General features: G+C 46.0%; 1 protein-coding gene across 1 annotated transcript in view; it reads left to right on the top strand.

The window, feature by feature from the left end:
* The window catches only part of LOC114602414 (IgGFc-binding protein-like), a 31509-nt gene that overhangs the window by 3263 nt on the left and 10017 nt on the right, over positions 1–18229 (top strand). Inside the window, exons 3-13 of the mRNA XM_077932490.1 lie at positions 1182–1381; positions 3162–3554; positions 5131–5417; positions 6967–7232; positions 8565–9163; positions 10335–10899; positions 11255–11856; positions 13234–13756; positions 14687–14886; positions 16446–16838; positions 17909–18195. Coding sequence (XP_077788616.1) covers positions 1182–1381; positions 3162–3554; positions 5131–5417; positions 6967–7232; positions 8565–9163; positions 10335–10899; positions 11255–11856; positions 13234–13756; positions 14687–14886; positions 16446–16838; positions 17909–18195 — 4315 coding nt within the window. The remainder of the gene's footprint in view (positions 1–1181; positions 1382–3161; positions 3555–5130; positions 5418–6966; positions 7233–8564; positions 9164–10334; positions 10900–11254; positions 11857–13233; positions 13757–14686; positions 14887–16445; positions 16839–17908; positions 18196–18229) is intronic.

Below are 18229 nucleotides of genomic sequence, written 5' to 3'. Positions count from 1 at the left end.
GAAGCAGCAGAAGACCAACATAGTGAGGTTCACTGCTCATACTGATTCTAAGTGTAAACTTAAATTTTGGGGCAGGGAGAAGAAAATGGAAAAAAATAGTGCAGATTTGGAAGCATCCCATATGTGCCCTGCCGACTATGCTGTAGGAACAGCATTTAAAGTCAATCCTGTGAGGGGTGGCAGAACAGGTGAACATGTACCAAGGACAAAATCGTTCCCTCCATTAGCTACCTCAGGTACTGAGTGTCAACAGGACTGTAGCTATTCAGATCAAATCTGATCTGATCTGATCAGGGTTGTAGCCCAAATGAGGTCACTGTGGGACAGGCATCCCCAAACTCGCCCCTCCATCTGTTTTGGAACTATGATTCCCATCATCCTTGACCACAGGTCCTGTGGGTGATGGGGGTTGTAGTCCCAAAACAGCTGGAGGGCCAAGTTTGGGGGTGTCTGCTGTGGGATAACCAGCCTCATACAACCAACATGCTTATGTCTAATTAATGCATGAAGAGGTTAATACCATAGAGTAAGCTGTCCTGCCAGGCTTGGCTGTGTCCACTTCCCTTCACCTTGGAGGAACTAGCTTATGAAGCCCTCCACAGTTTACTTGTGAAACTCAAACCAAGCTCAAACCACATGGCTCTCATCAGCCACTCTTGAGTTCCTATACCAATCATTTAGGAACTTTCACCACTTTGGAACTAAACGATACTTATTGTTTTTATTTTGATTATGGATTTTGTGGTTTTATATTTTAATTTTAATCTGTAAACTGCCCTGAGACCTGCAAGTATAGGGTGGTAATAATAATAATAATAATAATAATAATAATAATAATAATAATAATTACTGCCTGTGCAACCTTCTGACTGATGTATGGAAAAGCCCATGAATCTGACCATTGGAGAATTTGTAAGTAAACCACTGTCAGAATAATCACTAAGGCAATTTTTTAATTTATAAGCTCAGTCACTGTATGTAAATGCTGCATTACAATGATGGTGGCACAATAATAATACATCTTTAAGAGTCCTAAAACTATGGGTGAGAGCAATGGCTTTTGTAAGCAGTGAAAAATATAAACAACCACTCCAGATTTTGAAAAATCCCTGTTACAGTACTGTATTTTGGTGGTGGAAAAACAAACCATTTCTCATCCTTGTTTATCCTCTTCTTTTCAGCTGCAGATTGCCCAGCAAATAGTCACTATGAGCTCTGCAAGCCGCCTTGCCAAGATCTGTGCTTGAGCTCCACATTTAAACACCTCTGTAGCCCCCTGTGCTCAGAAGGGTGCGCCTGTGATGATGGATACTTGTGGAATGGAGACAAGTGTGTTCAGCCTGAGCAATGTGGATGTGAACACAATGGGTTGTACTACAATGTGAGTAGATTTCACCCTCCCTGATGTTGTTAAAATACCATTGCAATGCTGTGTTGTTGTTTTTTAAAGAGAGAATTAAGATTACTCTGCTAGATTCAAAGCCAATATGAGCTTATGCAAGTTTTTAGACCATGTCCAGTCTTTACTGAGCATTTATCCCGAATTGTTTGTGGGGAGGTTCTACAACAAATAAACACTCATCCTGATTTGCTTCCAGAGTGTATACTCGTCTTCCCATTAATCATCCATTCATCTCGTGCTTTTCAATGCATTTCCTCATCTCTTTCCTAACTGCCAAAACTCGTTTCCTTTTTAAAGTGGATTTGTTGCACTAGGGGGGGACAGAGCACTTTAATCCCCTTTAATTGTGCAAACCTAATTTGCGCTTGAATCCCTGGTGGCATCCTTAAAAGCACAAGACGCACCCTAAGGCAGCAAGCGTATGCATGCTATATTATTTTCTTGTTAGTATTATTCATTATTATTATTCATTAATTGATGGTTGTTCAAATTCAGGTTTTCCCAGGGAAAGCAATGGGGCAAGAGGAAAACCACTCAGCCCCATGCTTAGAAATTGCAGGACAAGCTGAAGTGTGGACCAGCCCATAGTTTGGCCCTAGGCTCTCTTTATCAATAGCAGCCCTCCAAAAGGTGAGGAAGAAGGCTTTCCATCTCTGCTTCCCAACATCTCTTTGACTGGGGGAGACTGAGATTGAGCCTGGGGTGTTATGCACCCAAAGCGAGAGCTCTGTTATTTTATCCTCCAAACAAATGCCTTTGTCTTGGAAGTCCTACTCATAGGTGCAGCTTTTCTCTGCCACTCATCCTCCCCCCTTGTGAGATTCTGGCTGCGTACTGATTGAAGACAAAATAATAATAATAATAATAATAATAATAATAATAATAATAATAATAATTATTATTATTATTATTTATACTCGGCTCATCTGGCTCGGTTTCCCCAGCCAATCTGGGCAGCTTCCAACAAAATATTTAAAACATGATAAAACATCAGACATAAAAAAACTTCCCTAAACAGGGCTGCCTTCAGATGTCTTCTAAAAGTCAGAGAGTTGTTTATTTCCTTGACATCTGATGGGAGGGTGTTCCACAGGGTGGGAACCACTACCGAGAAAGCCCTCTGCCTGGTTCCTTGTAACCTCACTTCTCGCAGGGAGGGAACCCACCAGAAGGCCCTCGGCGCTGGACCTCAGTGTCTGGGCAGAATGATGGGGGTGGAGATGCTCCTTCAGGTATTCTGGGCCGAGTCCGTTTAGGGCTTTAAAGGTCAGCACCAACACTTCGAATTGTGCTCGGAAATGTACTGGGAGCCAATGTAGGTCTTTCAGGACCGGTGTTATATGGTCTCGGTGGCTGCTCCCAGTCACCAGGCTAGCTGCCGCATTCTGGATTAATTGTAGTTTCCGGGTCGCCTTCAAAGGTAGTCCCACGTAGAGCACATTGCAGTAGTCCAAGGGGGAGATAAAATACTGGCCTAGAGGAACAATCATCTGATGTGACAAAGGGGGTGATTCCTATATTCTTCCTTTCCTTTGCGCCTTGGGAAAGGGCCAGCAGAGACCACTATATAAGTGCCCTCTAATTTCCTTTCAATTTTCTCTATGTCTGTTCTGCAAAGACAGAGCTCTTGCTGGTTTATATGGTTTCATATTTCAGAGATATGCTCATATATATATATATATATATATATATATATATATATTCGTGATCTTTTCACAATGGCCATTCTTTCTCTCTTCATGGCTGCTTTCCCTACCAGATCGGAGACCTTCTCTGGCTCTCTGGTTGCACACAAAGGTGCAGTTGTGATGCTTCTTCCACCTTCCGCTGTGTCCCAGCAAGCTGCAGCCACGGACAGCAGTGTGCCCTCAAGGATGGCAAGCTAGGCTGCAGGCCTCGGCTGGCCACTTGCACCGTGTCCGGGGATCCGCATTACTTCACTTTCGATGGGGCTGTGGCGCATTTCCAGGGCACTTGCGCCTACGAGATCTCAAAGACTGACGGCTCCTCTACCGACCTCTCCTTCCGGGTGGTGGCGGCTAACAAGAATTTCCAGAGTCCCCTGGTGTCCTTTCTTTACCGAGTGGAAATATGGCTTGTCTCCAAGCAGTTCCGTTCTCATGTTGTTTTGGAGCAAGGCAAGGATGTGCAGGTGAGCAGAACTTGTTGGACTCAAAGAAGAGGCCGTGGGGTGGGAATCAAACACAAGCAGATTGGGAAATATACATTATAGAGCAGCATAACCAGAAGCCATTCTTAAGGAACACATCCTATGAGGAAAGGTGGAAGGAACTATCTTATGTGAGAATGTTGTGGATAGTAGGAGAGGATATATTGATTAAATGTTATCCTTTCTTCACTGTGCGAAATATGAGCAAGCCAGGGCTGAACTGGTATTACCCTTGCTGGTACCTTTCCTGGGAAAATCAGAGGCTCACTATGTCAGGTTCCTACTGGAAGATCAGACAAATGCTAGAACATTAGCAGTGGCAAAGTTTTGATCAGTGGTTGCAAGAACCAATGATCCCTGTCTTCTGAACAAAATGCTTGTTTAACCTGGAGGTAGGCTGTATGGATTGTGTATTGCTTTATAATGATTTGTTGGGTCTCTGGACCGTAATAAAGATTGATTTGATTATCCTTCCTCACTCACGCTAGTGAGTCAGTAGCAGAGTACATTCCCCAGTATATAGCAGGAAGCTAGTAGGTAAACTCATTTGAATCTCTTTACTTAAGCCAGGCATGGCCAGACTTGGCCCTCCAGATGTTTTGGGACTACAATTCCCATCATCCCTGACCACTGGTCCTGTTAGCTAGGGATGATGGGAGTTGTAGTCCTAAAACAGCTGGAGGGCCAAGTTTAGCCATGACCGACTTAAACAATCCAACCAGGCTTGTCCAGACTGGGCTTGATCCTGGTAAGTTCCCCTTTTACTCCTCTTAATAAGACACAACAGTTTTCTTTTAAAAGTAATGATAAGAAGTTTACCTACATTCAGTTCGCAGTAGGTTCCCTGAAGGCAGGCTTTTAGCTTGTACTTACAGAAAAGAGAGTGGGTTCATCCCATGTAGGGATTTGAGCCCATGTGCTGCTGGCTCAGAGCCAGCAGACAGCAAAATACATCAGTATCAGAAGAAAGCAGCAAAAGAGTAAAGGGAAGATGGCCGTGTGACTGGCCCTTTTACAGGGGTCTCATGGGATCACGCCCACCTACCTGGTCACACGCAGGGGGAGGATGCTCCAGACCAGGTGTGACAGGAAGTCCTCCTGGAACTGGAATAACATCCCCCTATGTGTCTACTCTGGGCAAACAGGAAGTGTTGTACTTGACTGCTTATGTTACATCCCACATCTTAGCCTGGAGAGGAGAAGTCTGAAGAGGGACGTGATAATACTCTTCAAATATGTTAATTCCCAGGGCCCATTTTCTTGAGATCTTTTTGAATCTGCCTATATTCTTGTGAATTTGCCTCCAAATCCTGATAGCTGCTGACGACCATTGTGGTGCCCACCTACTTTTACCACCCAGAGGTGGGGGTGGAGAAGTCTAGGAAGAAGCAGTGCCAGCAATTGCAAGCAGCGCCTGTTTCAACAGCCTGGCATGTGTCTCCCACCGTGGGAGAGGCGTCCTCCTTGGGCCTTGCTTTGTGATGCTGTAACCCACAATTTCCCCTCTGGACACTACAGTTATTTCCTGGTTCCCATTGGACTTCCGTTCCCTTTTCAGGTTGATGGGAGGCAGACCCCCCTGCCAACAGAGCTGAAGCAGTTGGCCAACATCACGCAAAGGAGGAACGTGGTGACTTTGAGAGCGCCCCCCAATCTGGAGATCCAGTACAATGGCCGCCATGCTTTGTTTGTCCGTGTAGGCCCAGAATACTGGGGAAAGCTGCACGGGATGTGTGGGAACTTCAACGGCATCCGCAGGGATGATAAGGTCTTGCCTGATGGCAAGAAAGCCAAGAACGATGCGGAGTTCGGCAACGCTTGGATGTCGGACAGAAGCCCCTCAGAGTACGTTTATACCCTTCATTTTTCCTTCGCCATTTATGGTGGTGCTGGTGCATTCACACGTGCATGGAAACAGGAGCTGATGAGGGCTTTCTTTGCTGCAGGACATGCTCTTCAACTGCCTTTGCTCCTCATGCATTCCTGCATCTGAATCAAATGCAGACTGTTATCCCCCATTTTCCAGTCTGACTGCTTTGTTTTCCTTCTCACCACTGGTCCTCTGATCCTTCCATTAGGCAGCAGATGTTGGTGGGTGGGAAGTGATGGGGAAATGTTGGAGGACTGATCTGTGTGACACGTGGCCTCCCTGTGCTTCCTAAGCCTGGTCAGTTTCTGTACATGGATCAGGTGTCATATTATCCTTTGCCTCAAGCAGCAATTAGTCTTGGGCTGGTCATAAGTGTTCACTTGCTTATCTACTTAAAATGTCTGGCTTTTTAATGGCTTTATATATATATATTTTCTACTCTGTTGCTTGTTCGCTTAAAAAAACAAACACTATTTCATGGAAGGGTGTGGAGATGGCTTCATGACTGATAAACGGGCCAGTCGATCAGCTCTATGCAAATCTGCTACAAAACAGAAATATGCGCTTTCCCTTGTGCTTGGCATCTTTTCATGAATATGATGAACGTGTTTCCATAGCAGCCTGACCACTAAATTTATGTGCATCTGTCTCTGCTGAGAAACAGCATTCTCTGATTGGTTTCAGGGAGAATGGTCCACACCATTTCAGAATTAGTGTTCACAATGGGGACCTGCAATGGAACCTTGCAGAGCAGAGTGCTCTTGTTCAGTGTGCTAGTCGGTCATGCCCTTTATTAGATACTCCATTCCCCTTTCCATTCCTCACACAACAGGCATTATGTGGTCCCTGAACATGCTTAGTCCTCATTGGATTGTCTGCCTTAAGAATTTTTCTACTACTGTAAATCTTGAGGTTCCACTAAGTATGCTGGTGCCTCCTTTTTGGGCCTTTGCGTTTTGGCTACAGCAATATACAATATTTTTTGCTCTAGAAGACTCACTTTTTCCGTCCTAAAAAGTAAGGGGAAATGTGTGTGTGTCTTATGGAGCGAATGCAGGCTGCACAGCTATCCCAGAAGCCAGAACAGCAAGAGGGATTGCTGCTTTCACTGCACAGCGATCCCTCTTGCTGTTCTGGCTTCTGAGATTCAGAATATTTTTTTTCTTGTTTTCCTCCTCCAAAAACTAGGTGCGTCTTGTGGTCTGGTGCATCTTATAGAGCAAAAAATACGGTAATTCATCACTTCCACTTGCTATTAGTATAAGTGACGGCTGTCAATCTCTTCTTTTCCTAGCCAAAAATAGGCACTTGAGGAGGATTGGGGATTACTGGATATTGGAAAGGAGCTGTTGTCCTGCTTGGAAGTTTTGGAATTGGGGAGATTTCATAAAACTCCTCTGGAGATTCACCAGAGCCCAATTTTGAATGTGGCTTAAATCTTGCCTGTTTGGGTTGATCTATGGAGTTTTGTACAGAATTTCTGAATGCACAGTAATTCCAGTTAACGGCTACTCACACTTTCAGGTGCAGAAATGACACCGGAGGATTTGAGCCTTGCGTAAAGCAGCAAGAGTTTGAGCAAATGTGTGGGATTCTAAGAGATCGCTCTGGGCCTTTCTCAGAGTGTCACTGGCATGAGGATCCAGCTTCTTATTATGAATCCTGCATCTATGACCTCTGCCGGTTCGGACCAGGCAATATCATGCTCTGTGGAGCCATAGAAGCTTATGAAGAGATGTGTGAGATGCTGGGAGTGACGGTGCCAAACTGGAGGAAAGAACTTAAGTGTGGTGAGCATGGTTCCTCTTGAGCTATCTATGACATCACCACTTATAATGTGCAAATGTGCACACATTCATTTCTATGCCTTTAGTTCAGGAGAGCTTTTCTGTTGTGAACCACATTCCCACAGGGGTAATCTGTTTGGGGCTGCATGCCGGCACTTGAGGGCGGGGGGAGAGCCATTTTTGGCAAAAGCCAAAAATGAGAGGTGGAGTTTACAGCACTGCAGGCTTGCATAGTTCTCTCGTTCTCTCTCTCTCTCTCTCTCTCTCTCTCTCTCTCTCTCTCTCGTTCTCTCTCTCTCTCACACACACACAGTCCCTCCATCTCTCACCGTCTCTTTTTCTCCCCTATAAGGAAAGGTTACAGAATTTGTGTTATACCATGCTCCTACAGCAGCCCTTTTTTTGTGCCACATCCCCATGGCAGCCATTTTGTGATTGGTGCCCAAAGCACTTACTCAAAACTCCAAGTATGCCCGTTTGCCTGAAGAGGTTTGTGTCCTCGATGCTGTATTATGAAGAAATGCCCTTTCTAATAGACGAGATCCTCCTACACAATATTTACTCTCACAAGTAATTTCTATTCAGCAAAGCTTCCCACCATCTTTAGTTAAATGTTTAGGACAATATCCAGCTACGTTTTACTCAGAGTAAATGCACTTACATTAATGGGCGTTAGTCGTGTTCATTAATTTCAAAGGCTTTGCTCTGTAGAACTAACATTTATGGCTTGGTATTTCACCTGGGGGATAAGGGACATACCCCCCCCCAATAGAATTGCCCTAGTGTCAGGTTCTGTTCCCACAGCAGGTGGAGGGGAGGCTGGAATTACTTATTTTCCCTCTTTCTTCTTCTTTTTGCAGAAAAAAATATCGTTAAAAAAGAAAAAAATGGATCCAGATTAAATCACTTGAAATTAGGACTTGTACACACTTACCTTTTGCCCCGTGCTTTCTAGGCACAGATGTGTGTTTTCCTGGTCTGGCTCCGAGTGTTTTTGTTTTGCCTTGCTGCTTTCCCCAGAAAACATAATCTTTAACACTGAATCGGAGCAAATGGCAATTCGGGTTTTCCATGGATAGTCGTTTGCTCTGATTCAGTTGTAAAGAGCAGGTTTTCACAGGGAATACAGCTTCGATAAGTGTGGATGAGTGCTTCTGTGGCTGCCTTTAAATGTTTGGGGAGGAAGGAAAGACCAAATCACAGCTCCCTTGCATCTATTTTGACTTAAGTTGCCAACCAGCGTTGCAAAATAACATTGTGGTTGTCTCTTTGTTTGGTGGCAGCGAGGCAGCCATGTCCTCTTCTTTTGGGGTAACTTGTTTTCTTTTACCCTAGAAATTGCCTGCCCAGCCAACACTTACTATGATTTCTGTGGCACAGCCTGCCCTGCCAGTTGCGCCAACCTCAATGCTTCTGCCCACTGCTCCAAGCCGTGTGTGGCAGGTTGTTTCTGCAGAGAAGGCCATGTTTTGAAGTCTGGAGTCTGCGTGCCCTTGGAAGAGTGTGGCTGCAGGCTAAATGGCCACAGCTATCAGGTGGGCGAAGAGGTGATCCTGACAGACACCTGCAGCAGGAAATGCTCCTGCAAGCAGCCCGGCCATCCCATGGAATGTTGGGACCACACCTGTGGGCCTCTAGAGAGATGCAGAACCATAGACAGCATCCAGGGCTGTCACCCTGTGAAATACGGCACCATGTGGGTATTCGGTTACCTCCACTATATCACATTTGATGGAGTTGCATTTGATTATCGAGGTGTCTGCAGGTACACACTCACTAGGTACTGCGGCCCTCCCAGCCAGCTTCCTGCTTTCACCATCCATGTGACCAACGAACACATGGGCTCCATCGCAGCATCTTGGACCAGACGGATAGAGCTGGATGTCTATGGGGAACACATTGCTGTAGCAGGAGGGCAAGAAGGCAAAGTGCAGGTAAGGAGAACTTTTTGCAAGCTTGGAAGAACTTCACACACACCCCAGAGAACAGTGCAGAACTGATTAGTAGAGAACCTGGAATCCCCAAAGAGTCACTTGGCACGCTCGTACACAAATACACTCTGCCTATACAGCCAATTTTCGCAAGTCTGCAGGATGTTTGAGGAATCGTCGCCATCTAAATTTAGCAAGCATTTCAGGTGTCCTCCTGTCCCAAGAGAGGATGGAGAGGAAGTCACAATTAAAGGAGTTGCTTGTCAACAAACATGCAGCAGAATGCTAAGCATGCTCACCTAGCAGTAAGTCCCATCACATTCCTGGTAAGTGCGTTAAAAGATTGCAGCCTTAGTTGTCATGCATAGGTCAAAACTGGAAGTAACAGCAGTAGTCATGTATGTCTGCAAAAGTGGCTGCCCCATTGCATAGTAAGATGTAGATATGGCATCTCAGGGCCCCTGCAGTTGTCCTTTTCCTTGTGCCTTCCTGATGATTTGTGCTCATGATAGCATCGGGTAATTATACACCATCCTCTTTTTAATACTGTTTGTGGCTGCAGACATTTTGGGGTGGGTGTGCTTGTTGCTTTTCCATTGGTGCATGTCTCGTAAGGCCTGTGGCAATCCTGTCACTTTTCATACCATATATGCTCAGGGCAGAGGGTGTGTGGGCTGTCTTTTTCTTTCATTGCACTTCAGCTCAGGAAAGCCCCTCCATGCCCCAAGTGGATCAGAACGGGAAGCCCGGCAATATCCGAAAGGTTGTCAATTCTTGTAGAATGGCAGCTTAAGGAATGGATATGAAAATAGTAAACTAAAACGAGCAATGATTTCAGTATATTAAAAATCACATCAGTCAATTATCAATTAATCAAATATGAAATTGATTATGAAAAGTATTTTTTCTTTTCATTTATTTCTTGTTTCTTTCTTTTATCTTTTGTCTTTCTTCTTTTCCAGTTTGCATTCTGGAAAATTGTGTAGATAAAGTGTTTTTATGTATGGTTATGTATTGTTTCTTTTTCTTTTTTTCTTTCCATTTTTTTGGTAACATTTAATAAAAATTATTTTTTTAAAAAAACAAAACACACCAGTCAGCATGGGGGCAATTGTGGTTGGCACGGGGGTCTCAGTAGTTCCTAAAGGTTTCTGGCATCACCCTTTTGTCCTAGGTAAATGGCCTCCTGGCAAACCTGCCCCTCACTCTTGCATCAGGGAAGATCAACGCCTACTTCAGAGGCTCATCCATCATCATCCAGACTGATTTTGGCCTCTCCGTTTCCTACGACTGGTCTTACTATGTGTCCGTTTCTGTTCCCGAAACCTATTCCGAGTCCCTCTGTGGCCTTGGTGGAGATTTCAATGGAAACCACCACGATGACTTCAGGACCCCCAATGGCTCCTTGGCTCAGGATGCCCTGGCTTTTGGCAACAGCTGGAAGGATGCCAACTCCCTTTTCCACTGCACAGTGGTTGGGCTCCCGTCCTCATGCAGCGAAACTGAGACAGCCCAGTTCAGATCTCAGGGCCGCTGTGGAATGATTAGCGATCAAAACGGACCCTTTAAAGAATGCCACGACCTTGCAGATCCTCAAATGCACATGGAGATCTGTGTGAAAGACCTGTGTGCCACTCAGGGCAGCCATAAGACCCTGTGCATGGCCCTTCAGAGTTATGCTTGGCAGTGTCAGGTTCAGGGCATCATCATTCAGCCATGGAGGAAGATTGTCGGCTGTGGTATGTGAGACTCCAAAAAGTAGAATTTTAAGGTGTCTTGTTGTATCGTCAACAGTTGGAATGGAAGTTTCCTCCCATTTTTCTTATTTTACCCATCTCTCCTTCATGGAGAGTACTCCCTAATTGAGGAAGAGAGACATAGCTCAGCGATAGAACATCTACTTTGCATGCACAAGGCCCCAGTTTTAATCTCTAGGTCCTCTGTCAGAAAATCCTGGACAGCTGCTGCGATTTGGTGTCAACAATACTGAGATTAGATGGACCAGTGGTCTGACTCAGTATAAGTCAGCTTCATATGTTCTTATATATGTTTCTTTAACATTGCTGGAAGTGTTGCACTGTGTGTGTCTTTCAGAGCTGACCTGCCCATCGAATAGCAACTACGTGCTCTGTGGAACTGCTTCCCCCGCTTCTTGCTCACAACCACCTGTGCCCAGGAGTTTCTCACCTGCCTGTTTAGAAGAATGCCAGTGTGAACCTGGCTCAGTGCTGAGTGGCACCACCTGTGTGCTTCGGGAGCAGTGCGGCTGCAGCTACAAGGGCCGATACTACCTAAAAGGGGAAACATTCTTCCAGGAAGGAGAGAATTGCCATAAGATATACCGGTGTGACGAATCAGTCCATGCCGTCGGTGGCGCAGAGTCCTTGTGCGGCCCCGGGCAGTTTTGCGGTAGCCAGAATGGGGTGTACGGGTGTCACCCATTGTCAGATGGTACCTGTCGGGTTTCCGGCTTTCTCAGCTACATCACCTTTGATGGGCGGCATTATGGTTTCCATGGTGCCTCCACGACTGTTGTGGTTGAACTGTGTGGGGCACCGGAGTCCTTGCCATCTTTTAGAGTTGAGGTGAAGACCAAGAATGTGGCTGGAAATCCTTTACCTGTGATATCAGAAGTGCTTGTGCTAGCGAATAATACACAGATATCTCTGCAGAGAGAACGCCAGGGCACTGTCCAGGTATGAACGTAGGAGCCATGTTGGAGGTTAAACAGGAAAGGCCTGGGCCTGTGTTGAGCTTCTGCCTAAACTCATCCCCAGACTCAGCAGAGCAGAAAATTCAGTGTACAAAGGAGGAGAAAGGAGAGATGCAGGTCCACCAGCAGCTCAGCTAAGAAGCCAGTGTGGTGTAGTGGTTAAGAGCTGTAGACTCGTAATCTGGTGAACTGGGTTCGCTTCCCCGCTCCTCCACATGCAGCTGCACTACACCACACTGGCTTCTTAGCTGAGCTGCTGGTGGACCTGCGTCTCTCCTTTCTCCTCCTCAGCCTCACTCACCTCACAGAGTGTTTGTTGTGGGGGAGGAAGGGAAAGGAGATTGTTAGCTGCTTTGAGACTCCTTCGGGTAGTGATAAAGCGGGGTATCAAATCCAAAACTCTTCCTTCCCCAGCCCTTTCGGTTGTCATAGGGCTGCAGCTTTGGCATCAGGTTGTAGCAGAGGAGGAATCAGAAAGGACATTGGAGGACCACTCCATCAGCCTGGAGACCAGCAACTTTTGACAACACTAGACATACACACAACATACAGACATGCTGGGCACACAAATTACTCACAGCCTCCCCTTATCAGTGGGCACTGTTCTAATAAGAGAAGGGGGAAGAAGAGGAGGAGGGATGTGATTGGCCCTTCCATGCTTCTCAAATGATCAGTCTGATGACCAAGGATGGAATGGTTTGCGTCCTCATCAGGATGCAGGGCTGAGCTGGGCAGATAGATTTAGGCACCTCCCACCCCTAGACCATGTCTTCCCTAAGTGTCCCTTTTTTTGCTACCACCATAAAAATTGGGGTGGGCAGAGACAAATGTCCATGGGGAGGCAGACAGGTTAGGCCTGGATTAGGGCAGCGGTTAGCTGGTCTTAATGTAAGGCAAGTCAGTGTCATTATTCCCCATACAGAAGATGGGATGACTGAAGCTGAGAGAGAGAGAGTGGCTTCCCTCATGAGTTTGTGACAGAGGGGAGATTCAAACCAGGAACTTTGTCATTTGTTGCTCAGCTTCTTTGCCGCTGTGAACCCCAACCATTGTTCCTCTGCTGCAAAATGCTCAGATTATCCTGATGGAGCTTCCCACATATGCTATGTACTGTGCCAAGAGGAGGGCCGTGGCTTGTTGCAAGGGACATGGTTGCAGCCGCAGTAGAAAGGTGGTGGGGAAAGGGTTAAGCACATGCCCACATTGGATGTATCTCTGCTGCAAAATCCCTTCTCCATGGCCACTTTGCAGCAAAGATGTGGTAATTGGGAATCCCTGACCCATCTTCACTCTGCGTAGTTTGGCCATTGAGGTTTCTGTTGTCAGGACTAACCTGCTTTTGTCGTTTCCTTTCATACAGATTGACGGCGTGGCTTTAAACCTCCCCGTGCAAATCCAGGCCCTGGGAACTGCCATTTATCAGCATGGCTTTTACACAACTTTAAAAGCAGACTTTGGGCTAACGGTGATCTATGACCTGGACCATGGTCTCCTTGTCACACTTCCCCCTCAATACCGAGGCCAGACCTGCGGGCTGTGTGGGAACTTTAATGGAGCTGTTGGTGATGATTTCCCATTGAAAAGTAGCTCCACAACAAAAAACACGTTGCATTTTGGTGACCTCGATGGATCTCGTGCCTCTAACCCCATGTTTAATCTCATCTGGTCAAAATCTATGTGCTGGATCATCCAGAATCCAGATGGGCCATTTGCTTCTTGCCACTCCCAAGTTGATCCAGAGCCTTATCTGACCGACTGCATCTTTTACTTTCATCTCTCTGTCGGGGACAACAACACCTTGTGCCGGTCCATTCAGACATATGTAATGGCTTGCCAGAGAGCCAATGTTACCATCTCACCTTGGAGGACAGAGACTTTCTGCGGTAGGCCAAATCCACTTCTGCCTCACAGTTTGGACTGCAGTATAGCTAATGTGATGTATTGTTTTTCTGTAACAAATTAGGCTTAAAACCAAGAGTTCTCAAATTGTGATCCATGGACTACTGGTGTTTACTGGGAGCCAGTGTGGTGTAGTGGTTAAGAGCGGTAGTCTCGTAATCTGGTGAACCGGGTTTGCGTCTCCGCTCCTCCACATGCAGCTGTTGGGTGACCTTGGGCCAGTCACACTTCTCTGAAGTCTCTCAGCCCCACTCACCTCACAGAGTGTTTGCTGTGGGGGAGGAAGGGAAAGGAGAATGTTAGCCGCTTTGAGACTCCTTAAAGGGAGTGAAAGGCGGGATATCAAATCCAAACTCTTCTTCTACAAGAAGAGTGATTCAGGTGGTCTGCAGAAAGACTGGAAAACAGTCAATAGTATCTATACTTACGCTTGCACTTTATTTGTCGCCCCCCCCATGACAATGGAGATTGAGACTGTTTTGACCAGGGCTATCAAACAGGCTATCAAGCACCTGGTCTGGGGCCTGTGATCTTCATAATATGGATAAGCACCCCCCTTTTTCCCTGTCCTCTATCCAAAAAGCACGAGGTATTATGAAAGCATGAGGACGCTTTAGCTGAGATTTCTGCATTGCAGGGCATTGGACTAGATGACTCTTGGGTCACTTCCAACTCTAAGATTCTATGGTGCTATAAAAGTTCAAGGACACATTCCAGCCAGGCAAGAACACTCAAGGAGAGGGTATACAAAAGGGCTGGTGAGGTGTGAGGCCTGGAGTAAGTTCCAAGGGAGAGAGAGACCCAAAAGGCTGAATTTGGCCCCTTGTGTCTGCGGTTTCCCACCTGTGCTTTGGGACTTCCCCTCCCTTCATGGCACTCTGCTTCTCATTCCATGTCTCTTCTTTCCTGAGCAGGCATTGACTGCCCTGCCAATAGCCACTACAAGCTCTGTGGGCCTCCCTGCCAGGACGTCTGCTTCAGTGCTTGGATTAAGCCCCACTGCCTTCCTATGTGCATTGAAGGGTGTTTCTGTGACAGAGGGTACCTGCGCAGCGGTGACAGATGCATCCCAGAAGAGCAGTGTGGCTGTCTGCACAAAGGGCTGCATTATAAGGTGAGGGTCCACACCCCTGCTTTCCAGTGTATGTAGCCATGATGTAGCCACAACGGGCTGTTTCTCTCCCTGCTGCCCTTAATCCTCAAATGGCTCCCATTTACCTACAGTGCTCTGGAGTGATGCTTATATCTGGGACACTGTAGTAAATTAAAATGGCAGTTGCCTGGTACTGATTGGAGGAGAACTGGTGCTTCATTAGTCCACTGGGAGGACACCAGCATAAACAAGGAAGCCCACCAGAGGGCATTCTGCTGAGTGCCCTCTCACTGAGTAGACACAGCTTGACAGTGGCCATATGTTGTTAAGTACAATTGTATAATTGACCCTGAAATTGAGAGTGCCTGTGTGTGTTGCTGAAAAGTTTCAACATGGGGAAATTCCACTGGAGTGTACTAAATTCTCTGGGCTCCTTCATGGGTTGATAATTAATTGTTGTTGTTCTCTGCTAGCTAACATGGGAGTGTTTAACTTTAGATCACATGGGAGGCTATTGAATTGCAAATCTGCCATCTTGGAAGGGTGGTAGCTCTAGTCTTTTGTTCCCAGGCTTAGTGGGAATAGAAATGTGTGAAAGAGTCTCCTGAAGGGAAAGAAAATAGCTCCAAGCAAAATGGAGGCTTTGGGAAAGAGAGTGACCTCTGCTTCCAGGTCTGTTTGGAATTCTAAGATGCTGAACCTGTGCTGGACAGCATAAGATACAGTGGTATCTTGGTTCTCAAACTTAATCCGTTCCGGAAGTCCATTCCAAAACCAAAGTGTTCCAAGACCAAGACGCGCTTTCCCATAGAAAGTAATGCAAAACAAATTAATCCGTTCCAGACTTTTAAAAACAATCCCTAAAACAGCAATTTAACATGAATTTTACTATCTAACGAGACCATTGATCCATAAAATGAAAGCAATAATCAATGTACTGTATTATAAAACAAATAAGATAGTATTGTAGATGATTTAAAAAAAAATCTTACCTGCACTGATGATAGTCATTGTTTGGATGGGGGGCTTTTATCCATTTCCACAGTCACACAGTCAATCAATCAGCAGCTGAACTGCGTTCCACACAGTCACAAAAACAAATTAACCGAAAAAGCCTCAAAAACAAAAACACAAAATAAATAGCAAAAACAAAAGCACTAAACCTAATCCATTCCGGAAGTCCATTTGACTTCCGAAATGTTCGAAAACCAAGGTGCATCTTCTGATTGGTGCAGGAGCCCCGGAAATAATAGCCAACAGCCGCATCAGACGTTTGGCCTCCCGAAAAAGTTTTGAAACCAAATGGTCACTTCCAAGTTTTTGGTGTTTGGGAACCAAGGAGTTTGAGTACCAAGCTACCACTGCATTGTACGGAACAACTTGGGTGTGTCTTTGATGTTTATGTTCTGTTTTGAAGAAAGTTCTGCAAGTAAAGTTTTGAATCAAACAAAAGGGTCCAGGCAACGTTTATTCCAAAAGGAATCAGGGTTGTTGTTGCTTTGCATCCAGTCACTTCAAGTTGTGCACCATTAATATCTGTAGCAAGTCTTTCAGCTCACAACCTCCCATTATGCTTGCAGATTGGGGAGCGGGTCTGGCTCCCTGGTTGCCGTGAGAGGTGCATCTGTGACGGCCCTTCCGACTTCCGCTGTGTCCCAGCCAGCTGTAACCTGGGCCAGAAGTGTGCTGTGAAGGATGGGAAGCTGGGCTGCCATACACGGTGGGGAACCTGCACGGTCACTGGGGACCCTCACTACTTCACCTTTGATGGGGCTGTGGCGCATTTCCAGGGCACTTGCGCCTATGAGATCTCCAGGACTTGCCACCCCTCCCCTCCCTTCTTCTACCGGGTTGTTGCAGAGAACAGGAACCAGGGAAACCCTCAGGTGTCTTTTGTGAGCCGAGTGGAAGTCTGGCTGAAGAATGAAATGCTGAGCTTTCATGTAATCCTAGGGAGTGGCCAAACAGCAGAGGTACGTGGAAGATTTCTGGATATTGTTGTTGTTTAGTCGTTTAGTCGTGTCCGACTCTTCGTGACCCCATGGACCAGAGCACGCCAGGCACTCCTGTCTTCCACTGCCTTCCACAGTTTGGTCAAACTCATGCTGGTACCTTCGAGAACGCTATCCAACCATCTCGTCCTCTGTCGTCCCCTTCTCCTAGTGCCCTCCATCTTTCCCAACATCAGGGTCTTTTCCAGGGAGTCTTCTCTTCTCATGAGGTGGCCAAAGTATTGGAGCCTCAGCTCCATGATCTGTCCTTCCAGTGAGCACTCAGGTCTGATTTCCTTAAGAATGGATGCGTTTGATCTTCTTGCAGTCCATGGGACTCTCAAGAGTCTTCTCCAGCACCATAATTCAAAAGCATCAATTCTTCGGCGATCAGCCTTCTTTATGCTCCAGCTCTCACTTCCATACATCACTACTGGGAAAACCATGGCTTTAACTATACGGACCTTTATGGTGCATAGTTATTTGTGGGGGGTTGGAAATGCTTTTATCCTGCTTTATATTCTCCAGAGGCTCTCAAAACTGCCTACAGAAAATGCAATAAAAATGATGTCAGAGTTTGGTATCGGGAACAGCAATTGCCCAATGGTGACAGAATTACTTACGTGGCATTTCCTGCCCATCTCGCTCTTGTTGGTTTTCCACCTCCTCCTTAAGGCTACTTTATGCTAGCACCATTTTATTTATCTGCTTAGTCAGATTTGGTATTTTATTTAGTGTCCCGCTTGAATTTTGGTTTAGCTGCCTTTGCAATTGCATTTTTTGTCTGTGTTTTTTTTAATTAAAAAATTCACATTGTTACGGGTTAGTTTTCCTTTTAGACACACTCCTATCGTCAGCTCCCTTAGGCATTTATCAGATGGAGAGCTGGGAAAGAAGCTTGTTTTAATAAATCACAATTACAATGAGGTCCTGGGAAACAATTTCAGTGAAATTGCACTGGGTGATGAAATCTGTACTTTGTTGTGAAATGATCACAGGTGGCCACAAACCTTTCTCTGACACATCTGATATGCTTACTGCCTCAATCACAGGTCAACCAGGAAAGTGTGCAACTACCCCACAGCCTGGGAGCCCTAGGTGCTATTTCCAAGGTCAAAAACATTGTGACAATAAAAACAGTAGCTGGTGTGGAGATCCAATACAACGGCCGCCACACACTCTTTATCCATGCGGGACCAGAGTACCAGGGGAAGCTGTGTGGAATGTGTGGGAATTTCAACGGCATCCGTAGAGACGATAAAGTCCTGCCTGATGGAAACAGAGCCCAGAATGACTTGCAGTTTGGGAATGCCTGGAAAACAGATACAAGCCCAATGGGGTAAGAGGGGTCGACATTGCAGCGTTTAACACTT

The sequence above is a fragment of the Podarcis muralis genome, chromosome 7 (assembly GCF_964188315.1).
Source record: "Podarcis muralis chromosome 7, rPodMur119.hap1.1, whole genome shotgun sequence".
NCBI classification, from domain to species: domain Eukaryota; kingdom Metazoa; phylum Chordata; class Lepidosauria; order Squamata; family Lacertidae; genus Podarcis; species Podarcis muralis.
The sequence above is the reverse complement of the archived record's forward strand: the minus strand, read 5'-3'. Positions and strand labels throughout refer to the sequence as shown.